Source organism: Colossoma macropomum, unplaced genomic scaffold, assembly GCF_904425465.1.
Source record: "Colossoma macropomum unplaced genomic scaffold, Colossoma_macropomum, whole genome shotgun sequence".
Taxonomy (NCBI): Eukaryota; Metazoa; Chordata; class Actinopteri; order Characiformes; family Serrasalmidae; genus Colossoma; species Colossoma macropomum.
In genome coordinates, this window is record NW_023494795.1 from 4,373,830 (window position 1) to 4,393,061 (window position 19,232).

The 19,232-nt window shown below is 39.8% G+C and overlaps 2 protein-coding genes across 2 annotated transcripts; one reads left to right on the top strand and one right to left on the bottom strand.

Moving 5' to 3' along the window:
• Positions 1 to 687: 687 nt before the first annotated feature.
• On the bottom strand, positions 688 to 7,859 carry abracl (ABRA C-terminal like). The gene is made up of 3 exons (XM_036581235.1): positions 7,771 to 7,859; positions 3,626 to 3,694; positions 688 to 1,926 (listed from the first exon to the last, which is right to left on the bottom strand). The coding sequence occupies exons 2-3, from the start codon at positions 3,684 to 3,686 to the stop codon at positions 1,742 to 1,744; spliced, it is 246 nt and encodes an 81-aa protein (XP_036437128.1). The 5' UTR covers positions 3,687 to 3,694; positions 7,771 to 7,859; the 3' UTR covers positions 688 to 1,741.
• Positions 7,860 to 8,324: 465 nt separating this feature from the next.
• On the top strand, positions 8,325 to 18,931 carry slc25a27 (solute carrier family 25 member 27). Its single transcript, XM_036581234.1, has 10 exons — positions 8,325 to 8,433; positions 8,537 to 8,633; positions 8,769 to 8,960; positions 12,889 to 12,973; positions 14,188 to 14,310; positions 14,397 to 14,509; positions 14,605 to 14,689; positions 14,788 to 14,880; positions 18,323 to 18,425; positions 18,516 to 18,931. Exons 2-10 carry the CDS (start codon positions 8,549 to 8,551, stop codon positions 18,585 to 18,587), a joined length of 951 nt encoding a protein of 316 aa, XP_036437127.1. The 5' UTR covers positions 8,325 to 8,433; positions 8,537 to 8,548; the 3' UTR covers positions 18,588 to 18,931.
• Positions 18,932 to 19,232: the final 301 nt, after the last annotated feature.

The following is a 19,232-nucleotide window of genomic DNA, read 5'->3' on the forward strand; positions in this document are numbered from 1 at the left end:
AAACATTGTACTACTCCGAGCCTCAGCGGAAAACGATTCGTAGACTCGGGCAATCGATTCACTGTTCAAACGAATCGGTTCGTTAGAACTGAATCAGTCGTCTTATGCTCTGAAGAGAAAAGGGGCGGAGTGATGCCGTTTCCTCCCTCCTTACGTCACGGGGCCTCCGCCCCCCCACCCCAATCTCCAACTATGGGGTTATTAATAGCAGCAGTTGGGCAGTTCCAGGGCCTAAAGATGGCCTGCACTTACAGAAGGGGAATGGAGTGTTAAATGGTCCTCTGTCCCGATGGGATCAACATCACGTTGTCTCTTTTCTTTTGCTATCATGAATTATACTTACATCTTACAATGCTAATACAGCATGTTTCAGTTGTCTTATGTTTCTCACACTGGAGATGGCATCTTGTGTGGTGTTTTATGGTGGTGATAGTATCATTTATCTACATAAATATAGATATGACGCATACTAACTACGCTTATCAAGTTAATGTTTATTTAAAAGCATAATTCCTGAGTAGGCTCCCATTTAAATTTCAAGCCGTCTGTTTTCTTAAGCTGGTTTATAATGTCCAATGCTGGTGATGGTATCTTACGCTGACCTAATGTCTGATGAAGATAAGATATGGCATGCACTAAACCTACTTATCAGGGTCATTTTAATTCGAAATCAAAATAAACACACAGTTTGAGAGACTACAAATGGTACAATTTTAATGAGGTGAATTATATCAGAACGCTGATATGAAGGCAAAGTGTAGATCATTTCAGTGTAAATCAGTGATCTTGAGTAGACCCTGTTCACAGTCTAAATCTCAGATGCTCCCTATATAGTGCACTTAGGTAGTGCCCTACATGGTGCACGTAGGAAGCACCCTATATAGGTCAAAAATGAATGGCTTCTGCACCTCTAAAGTGTATTATATGTCCAAAAGGGAGCCATCTGGGATTCAGACAGTGTGATTCCTTTGAATTCCATAACACAAATCTTGCATTTGTCTTGCCAAAAGCTTCAGGGTTTTTCCTATTGCTACTTGTGTTGTCCCATTTTAATGGGATGCAGCCATCAAGTGGATGAACTTAAAAAGATTTCAACCATTCCAGCACTATAGTCTCAAATTTCATATAGAAATGTGTGCTAAAAACCTCATAAGGCATTTATTTGTTGCTAGGTTTCTACTCAAGTTTCCACATTGGTTCAGCTCATTTATCAAATTTCAAGCATTACTTTTAAGTACAGGTTACCCGAATAGAAAACGTTTAGTCAAATGAACTAAACATTTGGTACAAATACGATGGCCATTGTCACAGTAACAGTATTGCACCGGAAGGTCATTGGCTGAGTCTTCTGTAAGACATTAAAAATTAATTACAGTAGAAATTATACTGATGTCAAGCATCCATAACCTTTGCTCACAAACAAATACAGTACTGATATGTGCCAGAAACGCAATAATCATTTGGTTCTGAGGTCACGAAAAGTGATTTAAAAAACTGATAAAAGTCTACAAGAGGTAGCCACATCAACCATGTCAATAATCAAAGGCTGTTGCACATTTAAAAGAAAAGAAACGAGTTTGGGATGCAGCTCACTCCCCTCAGCTTTATAAAAAAAAATATTCCAATGTAGAAAAATGATACATTCATGATTATGTGATATCAAAACGTTGCTCACTCATTGCAGCACTGAGATCTCTCAAAACAAAACCACTGTGTTTGACTAGAAGACAGCCTGTCAAGTTCACTCCTGCAGTAATATGACATCCACGTTGTCATGAACTCCTTGCAGTAAGAGTTCCCCGTCGAACGTGATGACCTTCTTTCGCTTGGCTGCTTTCAACGTTCCGACGAGCGCCTCGAAGAGGTTGGCACACTTGTCGTCGTTGAACAGGACTCCAAATTTGACGCTGGTTTTGCCATCTGAGTCTGTAAAAGAGTGAGGGGTGGTAATTTGGCTGTGGATCAATATCAAGTTTTCCATTTTAATCACTCTCAGTCGTTAGTGTTCATATGAAAGGAACACTTCAGCAAAAAATACCAAAATGTAGTCATCATGCTTAGTCAATAAACATCAGACACCATTTATAAGAACTGACTACACTGTGGACAAAATTCAGGATTCAGTTTGGCTACTGTTTATAGCTGTTCAACATACCTTTGTCCATTTTGTTCAGTTGGCTTCGTAAAGCAATGGTTATACATGCACACCGATCAGGCATAACATTATGACCACCCCCTTGTTTCTACACTCATTGTCCATTTTATCAGCTCCACTTACGATATAGGTGCACTTTGTAGTTCTACAGTTACAGACTGTAGTCCATCTGTTTCTCTGATACTTTGTTAGCCCCCTTTTACCCTGTTCTTCAGTGGTCAGGACCCCCATGGACCCTCACAGAGCAGGTACTATTTGGGTGGTGGATCATTCTCAGCACTGCAGTGACACTGATGTATAGATGTAAAGTCAGAGACGACAGCTCATCTGCTGCTGCACAGTTTGTGTTGGTCATCCTCTAGTTCTTCATCTGCGGTCACAGGACGCTGGCTGGTTATTTTTGGTTGGTAGACTATTCTCAGTCCAGCAGTGACACTGAGGTGTTTAAAACTCCAGCAGCAGTGTCCACTCAGACCAGCGCAACACACACTAACACACCACCACCACGTCCGTGTTACTGCAGTGCTGAGAATGATCCACCAACCAAATAGTACCTGCTCTGTGAGGGTCAATGGGGGTCCTGACCACTGAAGAACAGGGTAGCAGAGAAACAGATGGACTACAGTCTGTAACTGTAGAACTACAAAGTGCACCTATATAGTAAGTGGAGCTGATAAAATGGACAATATATATATATATATATATATATATATATATATTATATATATATATATATATATATATACACACACACACACACACACACACACATATATATATATATATTTGAAGTTTGCAACAAGGCTAATTGGTCGGTTGGTCCTTTACTTGTTAGCCTAACAGCTCAAAGGCAAAAAACTAAAGAATTAAACTTTGAAACTCCAAAAAGTTTTAGCTTGTAAACAACATTTTAAGGTTAAGGAGACAAACTGTGTACATTAGATTTTGTTTTAATTGCTGATTAACAGTGAATGTTTATGTGGTTTATTGAGCTTCACCATAGGAAAAACATGTTTCTTCACCTGGACTTTTAGTTCAAATCACACCCTGCATCTGTGTGTAGTTGTGTACGCTGGTATTTCTTGGCGGAGCATTTAAACAAGGAGGCACCTCACACGGAAACTCTGATTCTGAACATGCACACTGGCTGCTGAAGTGAAAGTTATGACAGAGGGAGTGGTAGCTCAATGTTATGACTTGCAAAATTGCCCACGGAAGAAAAGTAGGCCATTTAAATGGCTCTCGAAAACAACCGCTGGGCTCAGTTGCAATTGACTGGACACGTCCCAAAGAGGCAGTGGACCAAAAAATCTTACATCTTCCTGAGAATGATGATGTATGACATTTGGAGATGCCGCCTATAGACTGTGGGCATGCTGTGAGCTACGTGTAGAACCTAATGAAGTTACTTACAAGTTACCTCAATGAGACAAGAACACAATCAGTAATGATGGATGAGATGATTCTTACTTTTGCTGCCAAGTCGACGAATCTCATCCACAAGGAGTGTTACTTCGTGTTCCACGTTCATTTTTTCCACTGAAAGAGGGGAAAAAATATATTTCAATGGATTTGTCATCATAGAATTACTTCAGTGTAGAGATTTTTCAGGTGTCAGTCAATTCAGGGCGGTATAGTGTCTAAAAGACGAGGTTCAAAAAATTAGGAATCAGTAAAGTAACAATGTTGTAAAAATAGCAAAATAGCATTTAAGTTTCAAATAGCTGTACTGCAAATAACAGCCGTTCCTGTTCCATATTAATGACTTATTTTATATACAATAATTTATATAATATGGAATCAAACACCACAAACTACTCACAAGTATTTTTGGATGCTTAATTCAATATTTTAGGAAATCCTACAAACAAACAATGCTAAAAAATATACTGTAATTATCTATTAACACCAATTTGTCATTTTATCTGCCTTGAAATTTAAAGTATGATGGATGGTAATATAATTAGAACAACTCTAGATGATAAACAGCTAAATAGTTTTATGAACTACAGCTCTGCTCATCACTCAACGCTTCTAAAGCTCCTTCATGTTTCATTCACAGCGTACTAGTGTCCTATTAATTACATGAAAACTGTAAATTTGCACAGGACAAAAACATTAGAATAATTCTTCTCATAATCATTGAAAACAGTGATTCCAAACTTTTTAACAGTGGAGTAAATAATGACACAGAATTATGTCTGCAAACAGTGAAGTATGCAGTAATTGTAGTATGAAGACTTAAAACATGAAGCTGTCAGCTAATATTTCTTAAAACAAAACAAAGCACAATTAATTTTTGTTCTCTAAACAAAAACCCTTGTTTTCTGTCCATTTTTAGGGGAGGATGTCAAACATATTCTTTAAAACGTTATGAAGTACCAGCATTGCATGCCAACTATTTCATGTCCCCAAAAAAAAGAATAGATAAAGTAGTAAATATGTGAATTCATCCCAGTAAGAACTACCTCTGCGTTTACGAACCGAGAACATGGTAAATGTACATACTGCACATTTTAACATGGGCACACTGTGAAAGCATTTACTGTAATTTCCTTGCAGCCTTTCAAATGAAAATAACAAGCTAAAATCAGCCTCTGGTTGCGATAAACCGCAGTAATTTGATTTAAATTGCAGTGAATCATCTTTGGATGTAGAAGCAGCGGCGGAGCCTTTAGGAGAACTCAGAATAGAGATATAACATGACAGGTCAGGAAAGAGGTAATGAAAACAGGTAACTGATCATGGAGGGCCGCTAAACTGCACACTTCCTTTTTCACTGCTCTAATTCAAGCGTTCTCCTGAATTAGAGACTCCTGTTCTCGACTCCGTTTCACACTGTCCCTGGATTTAAGCAAATAATTAAATTAAGCAAAGCTCCATGATTTAAAACTGGTTTTAGAAAGAAAACACAATGAAAATGTCCAGGGCAGTGGGCTCATCAAACTCTGTAGATGGTAAAAAGGCATTCCAGCTTAAAACTAGCACTTTCTGTTGTGCACACTAGAGCTGTGTCCCAATTCAGGGGCTGCATTTGAAGGCCGACTGTATCAAAGTGGTGCGACTAGGCTGTCCTATCTCAAAGCCTCCTTCATATGCGGCCGAGAAATGTGTCCCTCTTTTCCATGGCAATGAAGGATCCAACAGGTGGATCCTTCGCCAGCCAACATATCCCGAGGTTCACTGCGTGCTGGTGAGGATTTGAGTACATGGCGGCGTGAGCAGAGGAGCGAACGGCGGCTGAGGAGACACTTTTAAATATGAGTATTGGGTTTACACTGAGTTGAATAGCTAATGATACAGATTTGGAAAAAGCCAACGTGGTCTGAAGCTGCACTTACACTAACGTTACAGTTTGTTTTAGGGAGCAAGGAGCATCTCCAGCTCTAATAAATGAAAAAATAAACTAAAATCAAAGTTTCTTTAAAGAGCTTTAAAAGAACTTGACAGCAGCAGCGTTTCGTGGCGCAGCGGTAAGAGCGGGAACAGTGACGCAAACAGGAAATCCACCGTTGGGCAGACCGTCTCATTTTGGTTTAGGCTTTGCGGGTCTACGCAGCCTTCGAAGGACACGCCTTCATAGGATGCAGCCCCTGAATTGGGACACAGCTTATATCTGTCAGCATTTTTCAAAAGTACCTTCCACCTTCAAAATACATCATCAGAAGGGGGTTTTCTGGCTCTAGACACTACCGTGGCACTGCTGTAGGAGGAAAGTTGGCATGTTTACACCAAATGTATAGTTCAAAATGGTTCAAGCTTCCGTTTTGACCAGTGCGTCTCTTTAAATCAGGACAAACACTGAACTGGTCAGTACTGTGGTCCATGAAGTTTGAGAAACGAGGGCTAAAAGTGTCTGTATATGCATGTAAAAGGGGGACTGATCAGAGGAGAGACACTGCAGAAGCTCCAGTCACACAGGGCAAGTTCTATTGAATATTCACCCCGTGTCTGCGTGGGTTTCCTCCGGGTACTCCGGTTTCCTCCCACAGTCCAAAAACATGCAGTCAGACCAATTGGAAGTGCTAAATTGCCCCTAGGTGTGTGTGAGTGTGTGTGAATGTGTATGTCTGTCTGTCTGCCCTGCGATGGACTGGCGACCTGTCCAGGGTGTATCCTGCCTTCCGCCCAATGACAGCTGGGATAGGCTCCAGCACCCCACCGCGACCCAGAAGGATAAGCGGTTTAGATGATGGGTTGTCATGATCACGACATTTTAACTGACGATTAATTGTCATATAAATAATTTCAAAAAACTAATTCTGCAAGCATGCACTCAAAATAGTTGTTACACAGCTACATAGCTAATAAATAAGCAACCATTAATGAGCTCTGCTCTCTAATAAGCTCAATTCTTCTCGTTTACTATTAACCCAACATACACAATGCACATGTGGTCTGTTGCAGCATATTACTGTGAAATCCAACGACTATGGGAAATGACTACAGTCAGCTTAAATAACTGCCGTCATCTCACATAATAGTGATTAGACGTGTATGTAATGCCCTATTAGAGGACTCTTGACCCAACGCACAACCCAATATACAACCTTTCTGTTGGTGTGAACACGTTCACTCAACCAGCCAATGGACACCTTACCAGCCCCCTACTGAACAGCAAAGGAAGCAGCGCCCTTATATGGAGGTGTTTGTCTTCAGAAGGCACTGATGAGGTCTGAATGGAATGTAGGGACATGTATATGTACCTGGGAAATGTAGGCTACACTCATAACATATATCCCCTTTCTTATTCTTCAGTGGCCCTAAACGCATTTACTGTCTTACTTAATACACACAGTGTGAAAAGGGTGAACAGTTCAAACGGTCTGGATTTCAGATTCTTAGCTTTTATATATTATATATTATAAAATATACATGAGTAATGAGTAATTCATTCCTGGACTCCACAGCTCAGGAATGAACTTCTTTGAATGAGAATTAATGCATTATCAAGTGCCTCAAAGTAAGTTGAGCGCTGGGAGGCAGGGAGGCGCCCCCCAGCCTACGAAACAAGACAACGCTCGACGTACAGGTAGGTTTTACTGTCCAGGTTCATTTAAACCGTCGAGGGAGTTATATTTAACAGGCTGCAGCTGCAGCTCGCCGGCGGAAACACAGACAAAGCCGCCGGCTTTAAGATGCACATGACCACTGTGACCACACTCACTCAGCACGCCAGGAAAGGCGGAAGTTTACACGGTTTTTCTAAAATAAATCCCCACACGGTGGTTTAAAAACACCGTAAAAGCACAGAATATTATTTCCGAGGTATTGTTAATAAAATTAGGCGGATATTTTGACAGAAAACCCATTCAGGAGACGCAGACTCGCGTTTTAAACACAGCCCGAGCGCACAATGATGCCGGCTGTTACTCAGCTTCCTATTCGAATCTCGCCGGTCCACCTTAAATGGCACAGCAGTATCAATCTGGCGCATGTAACTGCTGCACCATTTAAGGTGGACCGGCGAAATTCTAAGAAGAAGCAGGCGAATGGGAAACCAACTTCAGCCCCGTCGCGTTAAAGCACAACACTGGTCTGGCGTTTATGATTAAGACGCACGGAGGAAAATCGATTTTCTAGTCATTCGATAAGTCGATAAAGCCACAGCTCACCCAGGCGAGGCTTTCCTCTCTTCAGCCGGCGTTGCTGATCTGAATACTCGGACTGACTGAGATGAGAAACTAAACACCATAAATGGAGCTGGGCGTGACGTCACGCGCGCCCCTGCTCGGGGCTGTTGATATAGTAACAGAAACTGATGAGGCTAATCGGATGGGCGACCAGCGACTGAGAGAAATGTCTATTTTAATTAGCACTTTTAATTATTTTTTTTCCCTTTTAATGTATTTTAACGCCACACATATAATGTAGCTGTGTTCGGGTTCGGCCGCCAGATGGCACAATAACTTTACAATCAGTAGTTGCTGCCCGCTAGCCAGCATTAGCTGAATAAAATGTTTATATTTTTATACGCCTAAATCTAAAGTGAGTACATTTGAGCAGACAAGCTCTCCTTACAACAGGTTATTTTAAAAAGCCGCCAAGTTTTGCATGTGAGAGTCACGAAACAGGCCGTCCAATCAGGTGGCGAGTAGCTGTGGCAGTTTGGCGTCTGACACGCTACGGCACATGGGAAATGTAGTTTAAAACATCTCGGGATTCCATACGACACAACCGCACGCAAGCGGACTTTGAACTACAGTGAAATCGTATGTTGTCTGAAAGCCGCTGTCCTGACTCGAGGAGGGTAAACAGAGGAACGGCATGCTCTTCAGGTTAGTGATAATTTGTAGTTTGTGAAATTGGATTCTGCTGATGCTGAATGACGCGTTATGTTGAAAATATACATATTTTAATCTGTAACTTCACAACCGACAGCTGGCGCCTGCGATGGACCCCGTGCAAGAAAATTCTCAGTACCCCCTTGTGTCAAAGTTCATTCTGTCTGCATTCGCTGCTACCGTTGCAGAACTGGGTAATAAATGTCCAGCTACTGAAAGAACAGTGTGATAACATTGAAAGCCATGTACTTTTATTGATAAGCGAATGGGCTTATTTATTTATTAAAGGTGAATATTTCTGTCTGTTCCCGTTGCTTATTCCATTTCAGTCACATTCCCACTTGATCTTACGAAAACGAGGCTTCAGGTCCAAGGTGAAGCTGGTCTTCCGGAACATGGCAGGACTGGACCTACTCGAACTGTCTACAGGGGTATGCTGAGCACAGCTGTGGGAATAGTGCGTGAAGAGGGACCCCTGAAATTGTGGCAGGGGGCCACACCTGCTGTCTATAGGCATATAGGTAAACATATCAGTGTTGCTTTTGAACAAATAGGTTCTACTTTGCCATTATTCACACACAAACAAAACATCCCTGCTGAAAAAAAGACCTTTAGAACCGAACCATTAGGATTAAAACCGGATGGTTCTGCTTATGGGAATTGGCGTAATGGCTACCATGGGAGACCACTGTAGGACAGGGGTGTCCAAATGTTTTTAAAGGAGGGCTAGATCGTACCGTGCCAAAATACCCGAGGGCCGAAATATCTTTCATAAGTAATTCAGAATATTAGCGCGTAGATTTAGAGCTGTCTGAGAACTACTGTGTTCCCTATCACTGTATAAAAGATGCACAAAGCTATGCTTATAACAGATAATTTGTTTGAGAGTAACTATAAAACATGGCTGATGTATTAATTATATTTCTATTTCAAATGTTTACTTGTTCAAAAATATCATTTGTGAGACAAGCTGAACAAATATCAATAAAATTGTTCAGTTTTGTTAAATAATGTTCTTTACATGTCAAAGAAACACAGAAACAACATTCAGAAATCACTTTATTAACCTCTTATTGACCAGGGTATATTTTGGTTTTTCCAGCTGAATTTACATGACCAAATCAAATAAGGCAAATTATTCAGTAACTGCATGAAATAAATGTAAATTTTTATTTTATTTATTTGTTTATTTTAAAAGCTCCCCTTAAATTAACAGAACATGTGTTTTATGATACATATATTACTATATGCTTACAATTTACTGCTGAAAGCCAAGAATCTTAGACGCTCTTTGTATTATTTTGCTAAAATAATGTTTACAGAGCAGATCACTGAAGAGACGCCATCTGTTTATAGTTTATAGCACCGATTTGTGGAAAAATGGGTCGACTTTCAGTAGAAAAAACAAAAAACTTCAGCTTCTTTTATTATAAGGGTTTAAAATGACATCACCCATCTATTTGACTGGAAAGAAGACAGTTACAGCTCTCATGTGACCCCCACCTTTGAATGTAGCTTATGAAATATGAAAGTTATGAAGAATATGATGAAGTGCGTTTTGGAACCACCAGTGGTCTCAAGGAGTTGAAGAGGTTAAACGGTAGAGCAGATTAAACAGTATAAATAGCCACATTTTTGTTCGATCTTTAAGGGTTAATATTTACTGAGCTACTGAAATTGCTCTGATTCTCTGCCGTCTCCTGTATATGTGTTGTAATATCTAACATCCATGCTTTGATTTATGTCTATTGACATTGAATTCTGTACAGTCATTTGAAATATGAGGCAAACCTGTTTGCTGTGGCTTTTAATGAAAAAGTATTCAAATTTCCATCTCGTCAAAACAGCCGGTTCTCACTGTTAAGTTTGGGCTTTATGGCTGTAATCTTGACTAAACGTCATTCAGTAAATGAAGCTGCAGGTCTGGTCAGAAAAGAAAGGCTCTTAAATCTTAGCTAACAGTGCGATGCAGTATACTGTAATTTTGCAGTACTGCCACCACCAGGTGAGAGGAAAATCTGCAGTGTATTTGCTGGCGGGCCACTTATAACACAATCTTAAACAGAAGCCACAGGCCATTTAAAATCTGTTGGTGGGGTGCGTTTTGCCCTGGGGCCAGACTTTGGACCCACTCACTGTAGGACATCTTTAGGTCCTATTAGAAAACCATCAAAAGTCACACATTAATCAACCTTTATTTAATCTCGGAGAACATTGAGGGTGACCCTCATTTACAGTGTTGCCGAGTTAATACAGAGCAAGGGATTGATAATGTATAAGAACATATCAAATAATAAAAGTAAATTTAATAAATAAAGACTGAAATCAGGTAAGTATAAAAAGTGAAACATTAATAATAAAGATACATTTAAAAAATTATATATATATATATTTTTTTAATGTATCTTTATATATATAATATATATACATAATATATATACCCAGTGGTGTGAAAAAGTGTTTGCCCCTTCCTGATTTCTTATTCTTTTGCATGTTTGTCACACTTAAATGTTTCAGATCACCAAACAAATTTACATATTAGACAAAGATAACACAAGTAAACACAAAATGCAGTTTATAAATGAAGGTCTTTATTATTAAGGGAAAAAGAACCCCCCCATTAAAACATAAATTAACTGTGGTTTATCACATCTTTGGAAAGTTCAATTTCCCTAGCCACACCCAGGCCTGATTACTGCCACACCTGTTCTCAATCAAGAAATCACTTAAATAGGACCTGCTTGACAAAGCGAAGTAGACCAAAAGATCCTCAAAAGCTAGACATCATGCTGCGATCCAAAGAAATCCGGGAACAAATGAGAAACAAAGTAATTGAGATCTATCAGTCTGGAAAAGGTTATAAAGCCATTTCTAAAGCTTTGGGACTCCAGCGAACCACAGTGAGAGCCATTATCCACAAATGGCGAAAACATGGAACAGTGGTGAACCTTCCCAGGAGTGGCCGGCCGACCAAAATTACCCCAAGAGCGCAGCGACGACTCATCCAAGAGGTCACAAAAGAACACCACAACAACATCCAAAGAACTGCGGGCCTCACTTACCTCAGTTAAGGTCAGTGTTCATGACTCCACCATAAGAAAGAGACTGGGCAAGAATGGCCTGCATGGCTGAGTTCCAAGACGAAAACCACTGCTGAGCAAAACGAACATAAAGGCTCGTCTCAGTTTTGCCAGAAAACATCTTGGTGATCCCCAAGACTTTTGGGAGAATACTCTGTGGACTGACGAGACAAAAGTTGAACTTTTTGGAAGGTGGATGTCCCGTTACATCTGGCATAGAAGTAACACAGCATTTCAGAAAAGGAACATCATACCAACAAAATGTGGTGGTGGTAGTGTGATGGTCTGGGGCTGTTTTGCTGCTTCAGGACCTGGAAGACTTGCTGTGGTAAATGGAACCATGAATTCTGCTGTCTACCAAAAAATCCTGAAGGAGAATGTCCGGCCATCTGTTCATGACCTCAAGCTGAAGCACACTTGGGTTCTGCAGCAGGACAATGATCCAAAACACACCAGGAAATCCACCTCTGAATGGCTTAAGAAAGTCAAAGTCAAAGTCCTGACCTGAATCCGACTGAGATGCTGTGGCACGACCTTAAAAAGGCAGTTCATGCTCGGAAACCCTCCAATGTGGCTGAATTACAACAATTCTGCAAAGATGAGTGGCCAAAACTCCTCCACAGCGCTGCAAAAGACTCAATGCCAGTCATCGCAAACGCTTGATTGCAGTTGTTGCTGCTAAGGGTGGCCCAACCAGTTATTAGGTTTAGGGGGCAATCACTTTTTCACACAAGGCCCTGTAGGTTTGGATTTTTTTGTCCTTTAATAATAAAGACCTTCATTTATAAACTGCATTTTGTGTTTACTTGTGTTATCTTTGTCTAATATGTAAATTTGTTTGGTGATCTGAAACATTTAAGTGTGACAAACATGCAAAAGAATAAGAAATCAGGAAGGGGCAAACACTTTTTCACACTACTGTGTGTGTGTGTGTGTATATGTGTATATATATATATATATATATATATATATATATATATATATTATATATATATATATATATATATATATAATATTTTTTTTAGATTTTTATGTATTTAATATATTATCAATATATATTATACATTATCAGTCCCTTGCTCTGTATTAACCTGGCACTGGGTCACCCTCAGTGTTCTCAGAGATTAAATAAAGGTTGATTGATTGACCTTGAGGATCCTTTACACTGTGAAATCAACCCATCAAGAAAAACCAAAACACATGACAAAATCACTCGGAATCCAACAAAAACATTGGTTTCTATGTTTTTTTCAGCAGGGATGTTACGCTGCCACTTCTTTCATCGTGTTAAAGCTTTGTGAACTCAACCAGTTAAACTCAGCATAGTCTTTAGATCTCAGGATACTGACATTCTTGTTCTTCTGATCAGTTTATTCCGGGGGCAGGATGGTGGCGTATGAGCAGCTCAGGGAGTCTGTCTTAGGAAAATCTGAAGATGGCAGCTTTTCAGTTTGGTAAGGGCAGGTTTACCACTAACTTCATCTCTTGAAGGGGAATTCCACCAGTTTTTCAAAGTGTCTGTATAATTAAATCGTTACAATGTAGACAAAGTCATTCAGAGTGGTTTGGCGTGAAATGCGACGCTCTAGAGAAACTTGCGGAGTCTGAGCTGTTGACAGTGTTGGTGATAGTAACCAGACTACGGAGTTGGATTCACACCATTTACAATCTGAATTTAAATGCATCATACCATGCAATTGAATTCTGACCTGAAATTGAGTTTTAAGGTTTGTAAGAGAGCAATATACAATATGAAAGTGAATTTTATGGTTGATGAAATCCAGTTTCTAAAAACATTCAGTTTTTTCGGTTAATTAAAATGTTCAGATTCATAATGGAAGACAGAAAAACTGCTTTTTATAAACTGGATTGCAGACATTTAATTGTACATCAATTCAGTTTCAGATTTGATATTGCTTTCTTGCAAACATTTAATTTCAATTCAGAATTCAGTTTCAAATGGTATGATACAGATTCCATATAATAACACTGAAATTAAAATTTTTACATTTAAATTCAAAATTTTAATGGCATTAATCTAACTTTCAATAAGTTATTACATGAAATGGTTATGTATATGCTGTCATTTTTCGTTCTTCAAGGTACAAAAAATTTAAATGTTCCCTCAAAGGTATTTGTGCCTTTTTACAACCGAATGTTTTAAACAGAACAGTAAAATAAAGTCCTGGAGACGAGACGGGGTGTGTGGAGTCAGTACAGCTTAGAACATATCATTTCAGTGGATTATGGTTCAGTTATGTTCCCTGACTAAAGGTACTGAGATGACCCTTGAGGGTCCCACCCCAGTGACAAGAGGGGGACTGACCCAGTGACAGTTTAGTACCTTTATTTATTACCTTTATGTACTATTATACGTTTATCACCATAAGGTTCACTGGTTATAAATAATATGTCAACATAAATAATATAAATATATAAATAAATGTCAATATCTGTGCTATATATGTTGCAATTCCTGGTTCCTTTCATAACCATTGTTAAGAAATCTGAGTTGAAGTTTCTCTACAACGCTTCATTTTCACATCAAGCCACACTGAATTTGTTTACATTTCAACTATTAAATCATGTAGAAACGGTGAAAATCAGTTGAATTCTCCTTTAACCTAACATGTTAGATTATGACATTTGTACCCCTTACTGGGCGCAGGAAGGCTGCAGTTGGTGGGATGGTATCTGGCGCCTTTGGTCAGTTCCTGGCTAGTCCCACTGATCTAGTTAAGGTACAGATGCAAATGGAAGGAAGAAGGCGGCTGGAGGGCAAACCACCGCGGTAAGTAACCCATGAGACTTTTTCAAAATACAACAAAACTCCTCTCTTTGTACATCTCGTGTTTCACTGTGCTTGTGGTTTAACAGAGTACGGGGGGTTTACCACGCCTTCATTAAGATTGTTTCAGAGGGAGGTATCCGTGGCCTCTGGGCTGGATGGGTGCCCAACGTCCAGAGAGCAGCTCTGGTCAATCTAGGAGGTAATGCAGAGCAAACACTGCAGATTAATTCATGAAACCAGTTAGTCGGTTGTTTTGTGAATTTTGTCTACAACTCCATTCTTTCCTTTTTTCAGACCTCGCAACGTACGATAGTGTGAAGCACCTTTTACTAAGACATACCTCTTTAGAAGACAACTGTCTTTGTCATGGACTGGCAAGGTGACGTTTCAGTTTCTTTAAAATGCAAAATTTACTCCGCTTTTAAAAGACCGTCAGGTTTCTACTACTGGTTTACGTTCCATTAACCTTTTTTACAGCACTTGCTCCGGTCTGGTAGCAGCTACAATGGGAACTCCAGCCGATGTGGTCAAAACAAGAGTAATGAACCAGCCTCGGGATTCCAACGGACGGTCAGTTTGTTAATGAGTTCACTTGAGATACTTCAAAATTTTATGACAGAAATGTTAAGTTGGCTAGTAGTTTATTATTAATATTAGTAGTTTACAGTTAAGTAGGTGGAACAAGTTTGCATGATTAATTACATAAGTTGCATAATGCTAACTAGCCTGTTTTAGCCTTTATTCATAGCAGTGTTTACATATACTACATGGACAAAAGTATTGGGACACCCCTCCTAATTATTCAGGTGTTTTAATCCACACTCATTGCTAAGAGGTGGATTAAATTAAGCACATGGCCTTGCAGTCTAGACAAACACTGGCAGTGGAGGGTCGCACTGATGAGTTCAGGGACTTTAAATGTGGCACTATCATACGCCACCTTCACCACAAGTCAATGTGTGAAATTTCTGCCCTGCTAGATCTGCCCCAGACAACAGTAAGTGCTATTATTGTGAAATGGAAGCATCTTGGAGCAACAACAGCTCAGCCACAAAACAGTAGACCACGCAAACTCACAGAGTGGGGCTGTCGAGTGCTGAAGAGCTCAGTGTCTGTCCTCTGTTGAATCATCACTAAAGAGTTCCAAACTGCCTCTGGAAGCAACATCAGCAAATGAACTGCACATCAGGAGCTTCTTGAAATGGGTTTCCATGGCTGAGCAGCTGCACACAAGCCTAAGATCAAAATGCACAATGCCAACGTTGGATGGAGTGGAGTAAAGCGCCACCACTGGACTCTGGAGCAGTGGAAACGTATTCTGTGGAGTGACGAATCAAACTTCTCTATCTGTCAGTCTGATGGACGAGTCTGGGTTTGGCGAATGCCAGGAGAACGTTACCTGCCTGACTGCACTGTGCCAGCTGTAAAGTTTGGTGGAGGAGGGATGAAGGGATGATATGGGTTGTTTGTCAGGGGTTGGTCTAGAACCCTTAGTTCCAGCGAAGGGAAATCTTAATGCTTCAAAAGACATTTTGGACAATTCTGTGCTTCCATCTTTGTGGGAACAGTTTGGGGAAGAACCTTTCCTGTTCCAGCATGACTGAGCCCCAGTGCACAAAGCAGCTCCATAAAGGCCTGACTGGGTGAGTTTGGTGTGGAAGAACTTGACTGGCCCTCACAGAGCCCTGACCTCAACCCCATCACACACCTTTGGGATGAACTAGAACGGAGATTGAGAGCCAGGCCCTCTCGTCCAACCTCAGTGTCTGACCCTTACAAATGCTCTTCTGGATGAATGGGCAAAAATTCCCACAGACGCTCTCCAAAATCTTGTAGAAAGATTCCCAGAAGAGTGGAAGCTGTTGTAGCTGCAAAGGGGGACCAACTCCATATTAATGCCTATAGATTTAGAATGGGATTCATAAAAGCTTGTGTAGGTGTCCCAATACTTTTGTCCATATAGTGTAGTAATCCTTTAACATCTATGTAAATATACAACACAGTCCAACAAGCTGGCTAGTGACACATTGTTTGCTCATTTGCCTCTGTGCCACAGCTCCAGCTCTGAAATGAAACAGTGACTGTGTGGTTAAAGAGCAGAATGTCATCTTTTATGAACGTCACTGAGGGCATTTACAGTCAGGTCCATAAATATTTGGACGTCGACAAAGTTATCGTTATTTTAGCTGTCTAACAGCACACTGGAGTTCAAATGAAATACTTTCATCTTTAATTTAAGGGGATCTAAATCGGGTGAACAGTGAATTACAATCATTTTCACTCAAAGCCCCCTGCTGTTTTTAGGAGCTCAAAAACCAGGAAGATTAGAGTTTTCCCAAAAATAATCTTAAAAACCCTGTACAGTTCTGAACGACATCTTACGGACAGATGAGGCAAAGATCACCTTGTACCAGAATGATGGGAAGAGTATAGAGAATGGAAGGGACTGCTCATGATCCAAACCACACCACCTCATGTGTCGAGCATGATGGAGGTAGTTTTATGGTGTAGGCATGTTAATGGAACTGGATCCTTTGTATTTATTGATGATGTTGCTGACAGAAGCAGCATGATGAATTCTGAGTTATATAGGGCTATATTATCTGCTCAGATTCAGCCAAATGCTTCACTAGACAGTGCTTCACAGATGACCTGATGCATACGGCAAAAGCAACCTTAGACTTTTTAAAGGCAAAGGGTGGAATGTTCTTCAATGACCAAGGCAATTACCTGTCATCAGTCCAATCAGCATGCATTTCAGTTACCAAAGGTAAAACGCTCCAAGAACAAGCAGGACGTGAAGACAGCTGCAGTGAAGGTTTCGAAGAGCATCACTGGTCTACAGGTTCCAGACTTTATGCTGTCATGTTTTTCATTATTTAATTTCAACTCCAGTATGCTGCGGTAGACAGCTAAAATAACCATAACATTGTTGACATCCAAATAGTTTTAGACCTGCCTGTGACTCCATACTGGGTGAAATGTACTGAAATCATTTTAGTTCCTTCCTTTCTGGGCTCTAATTAATTGGACAAATGAATATAATCTTAAAAATTGTTTCTTGAGTGGTCAGTTGTTTAATTACTTATGTACAAAAATGGTACAAATGTGATGCCTACGCTTGTTTTCCAAAGTTTAAATTCACAACTGAACAATTTGTGTTGTTTAAAAACAACTGCAGATATATTATTATTATTATTATTATTATTATAGTTATTTTATAACTTAACAGATTTCAACTAGTAGGAAGTTAGTTTAAGATATTTCAGATGTGTCCAGAATGAACAGAGCTGTAGATGATTGTGTAATCACTAATAAGACTGTAAAAAACTGAGAATGAAGTGATAAAAAATAGCATCCTGAATGCCTCACATTTGAAACGAGGTGATTTCAGACAGACAACTTATCAAGAAATGACTCCTATAGTATATTATTTGTGCTTTATCATTATATAAATTCTTGCTTTTCCCAAAAATGTAAATTGCTGACTAAACATTGATAAACCCTCTCGTGTCTTGCGTATCGTATTTCACTCTACACTGTATAAGGTATTGTTAGTATTCCGCTGCTGTCGGAAGAAAACCTCTCCATTTTTGTGGTTTTCAGTTATTGACCTTATTTAAAAATGCCTGCTGCCTTTTACATTGTATGTAAATTTCATGAAGAATGGACCAAAATAAACAGCCCAAAAAGACTTGGAGAAAAGTCTGGTTCCATTGACTTACATTAAAAGTGATGTGTGTTTTTTTCTTCTCCTGTAAAGTTAACATTTTAGAGGTTTTCTTCCGAACAACAGCGATGTGGTTCAGCCAGTATAGATGTAAATACTCTTAAATTAAACCTGATCTCTTTTTATTTTAACCTCAAATACACTGTTTCATTCGAAATCCAGTCTGCTTGAATACAGAGCCACAATAACAGAGCTAAGCTTTCTTATGGACGGCACTGTGAGCCAACAGGCACTTCATTTTTGTATCTATAATAAATATTAAAATGCCTTTTCACTCTTTAGGGGTCTCCTGTACAAGTCGTCTGTCGACTGCCTGGTTCAGGCTGTCAGGGGGGAGGGATTTTTGTCACTTTATAAAGGTTTCCTACCAACCTGGCTGAGAATGGTACAGTTTTAAACATTATTTCCTTGCATTAAAGTTTTTGTCTCCTTGGCTTTATGAATGTATGTATACTGTTTGTTCTTGGCTTTGCAGGCTCCTTGGTCCATGACGTTTTGGCTAACGTTTGAACAAATCAGACGAGCCGTGGGCATCAGCTCCTTCTGAAGATCAACAAGAGTGTTGAGAATAAACTGCTGTCCACTGTGGACAGACAAAGTGTTTCCCTTCGGTGCCTTAGACTTCAGGCCTTCACGGCAGCCCAGCAAAACACTGATTAACCTCCATGGCCTGGTTGTGTTATAAGCTAAAGCTAGAGTCAAAATAATGTGCAGTTAGAGACGAAGCCTCATGTTAAAGGCTTACTCAGTATAAAACCCACACAGATGTACTTCATGTTTGGATGCCTGTTACTGTGTACCATGAACATACAAACCTCACTCAGCGCTGCTGGCATTATTCAGTGTATCTATAGAGAAAAAGACTAATTAAAAACAAGAGTCCAAACCTTAGTCTGGATTCGCCTTTTATATTTATTTTATATGGGCTTAATTGAATACTAAAGATATTTGTTCCACTCTAAACTGGGGGCATATTAACATACCTTAACAGGTCCTCCAAGGCTTGGATTTCATAGTGGTGATAGGAACCAAGAGTCACGATGTCTCCAATGCATTTCATTTGCTTTCCACAGCAAAGGAACCTTCATATCACGGCTGAAAAAGGACTATTAGAAACCATTAGGATTAAAACCCATTGGTTTTGCTTTCTAATGGGAATTGGCTTAATGGTTTTCAATAGAGACCACTGATT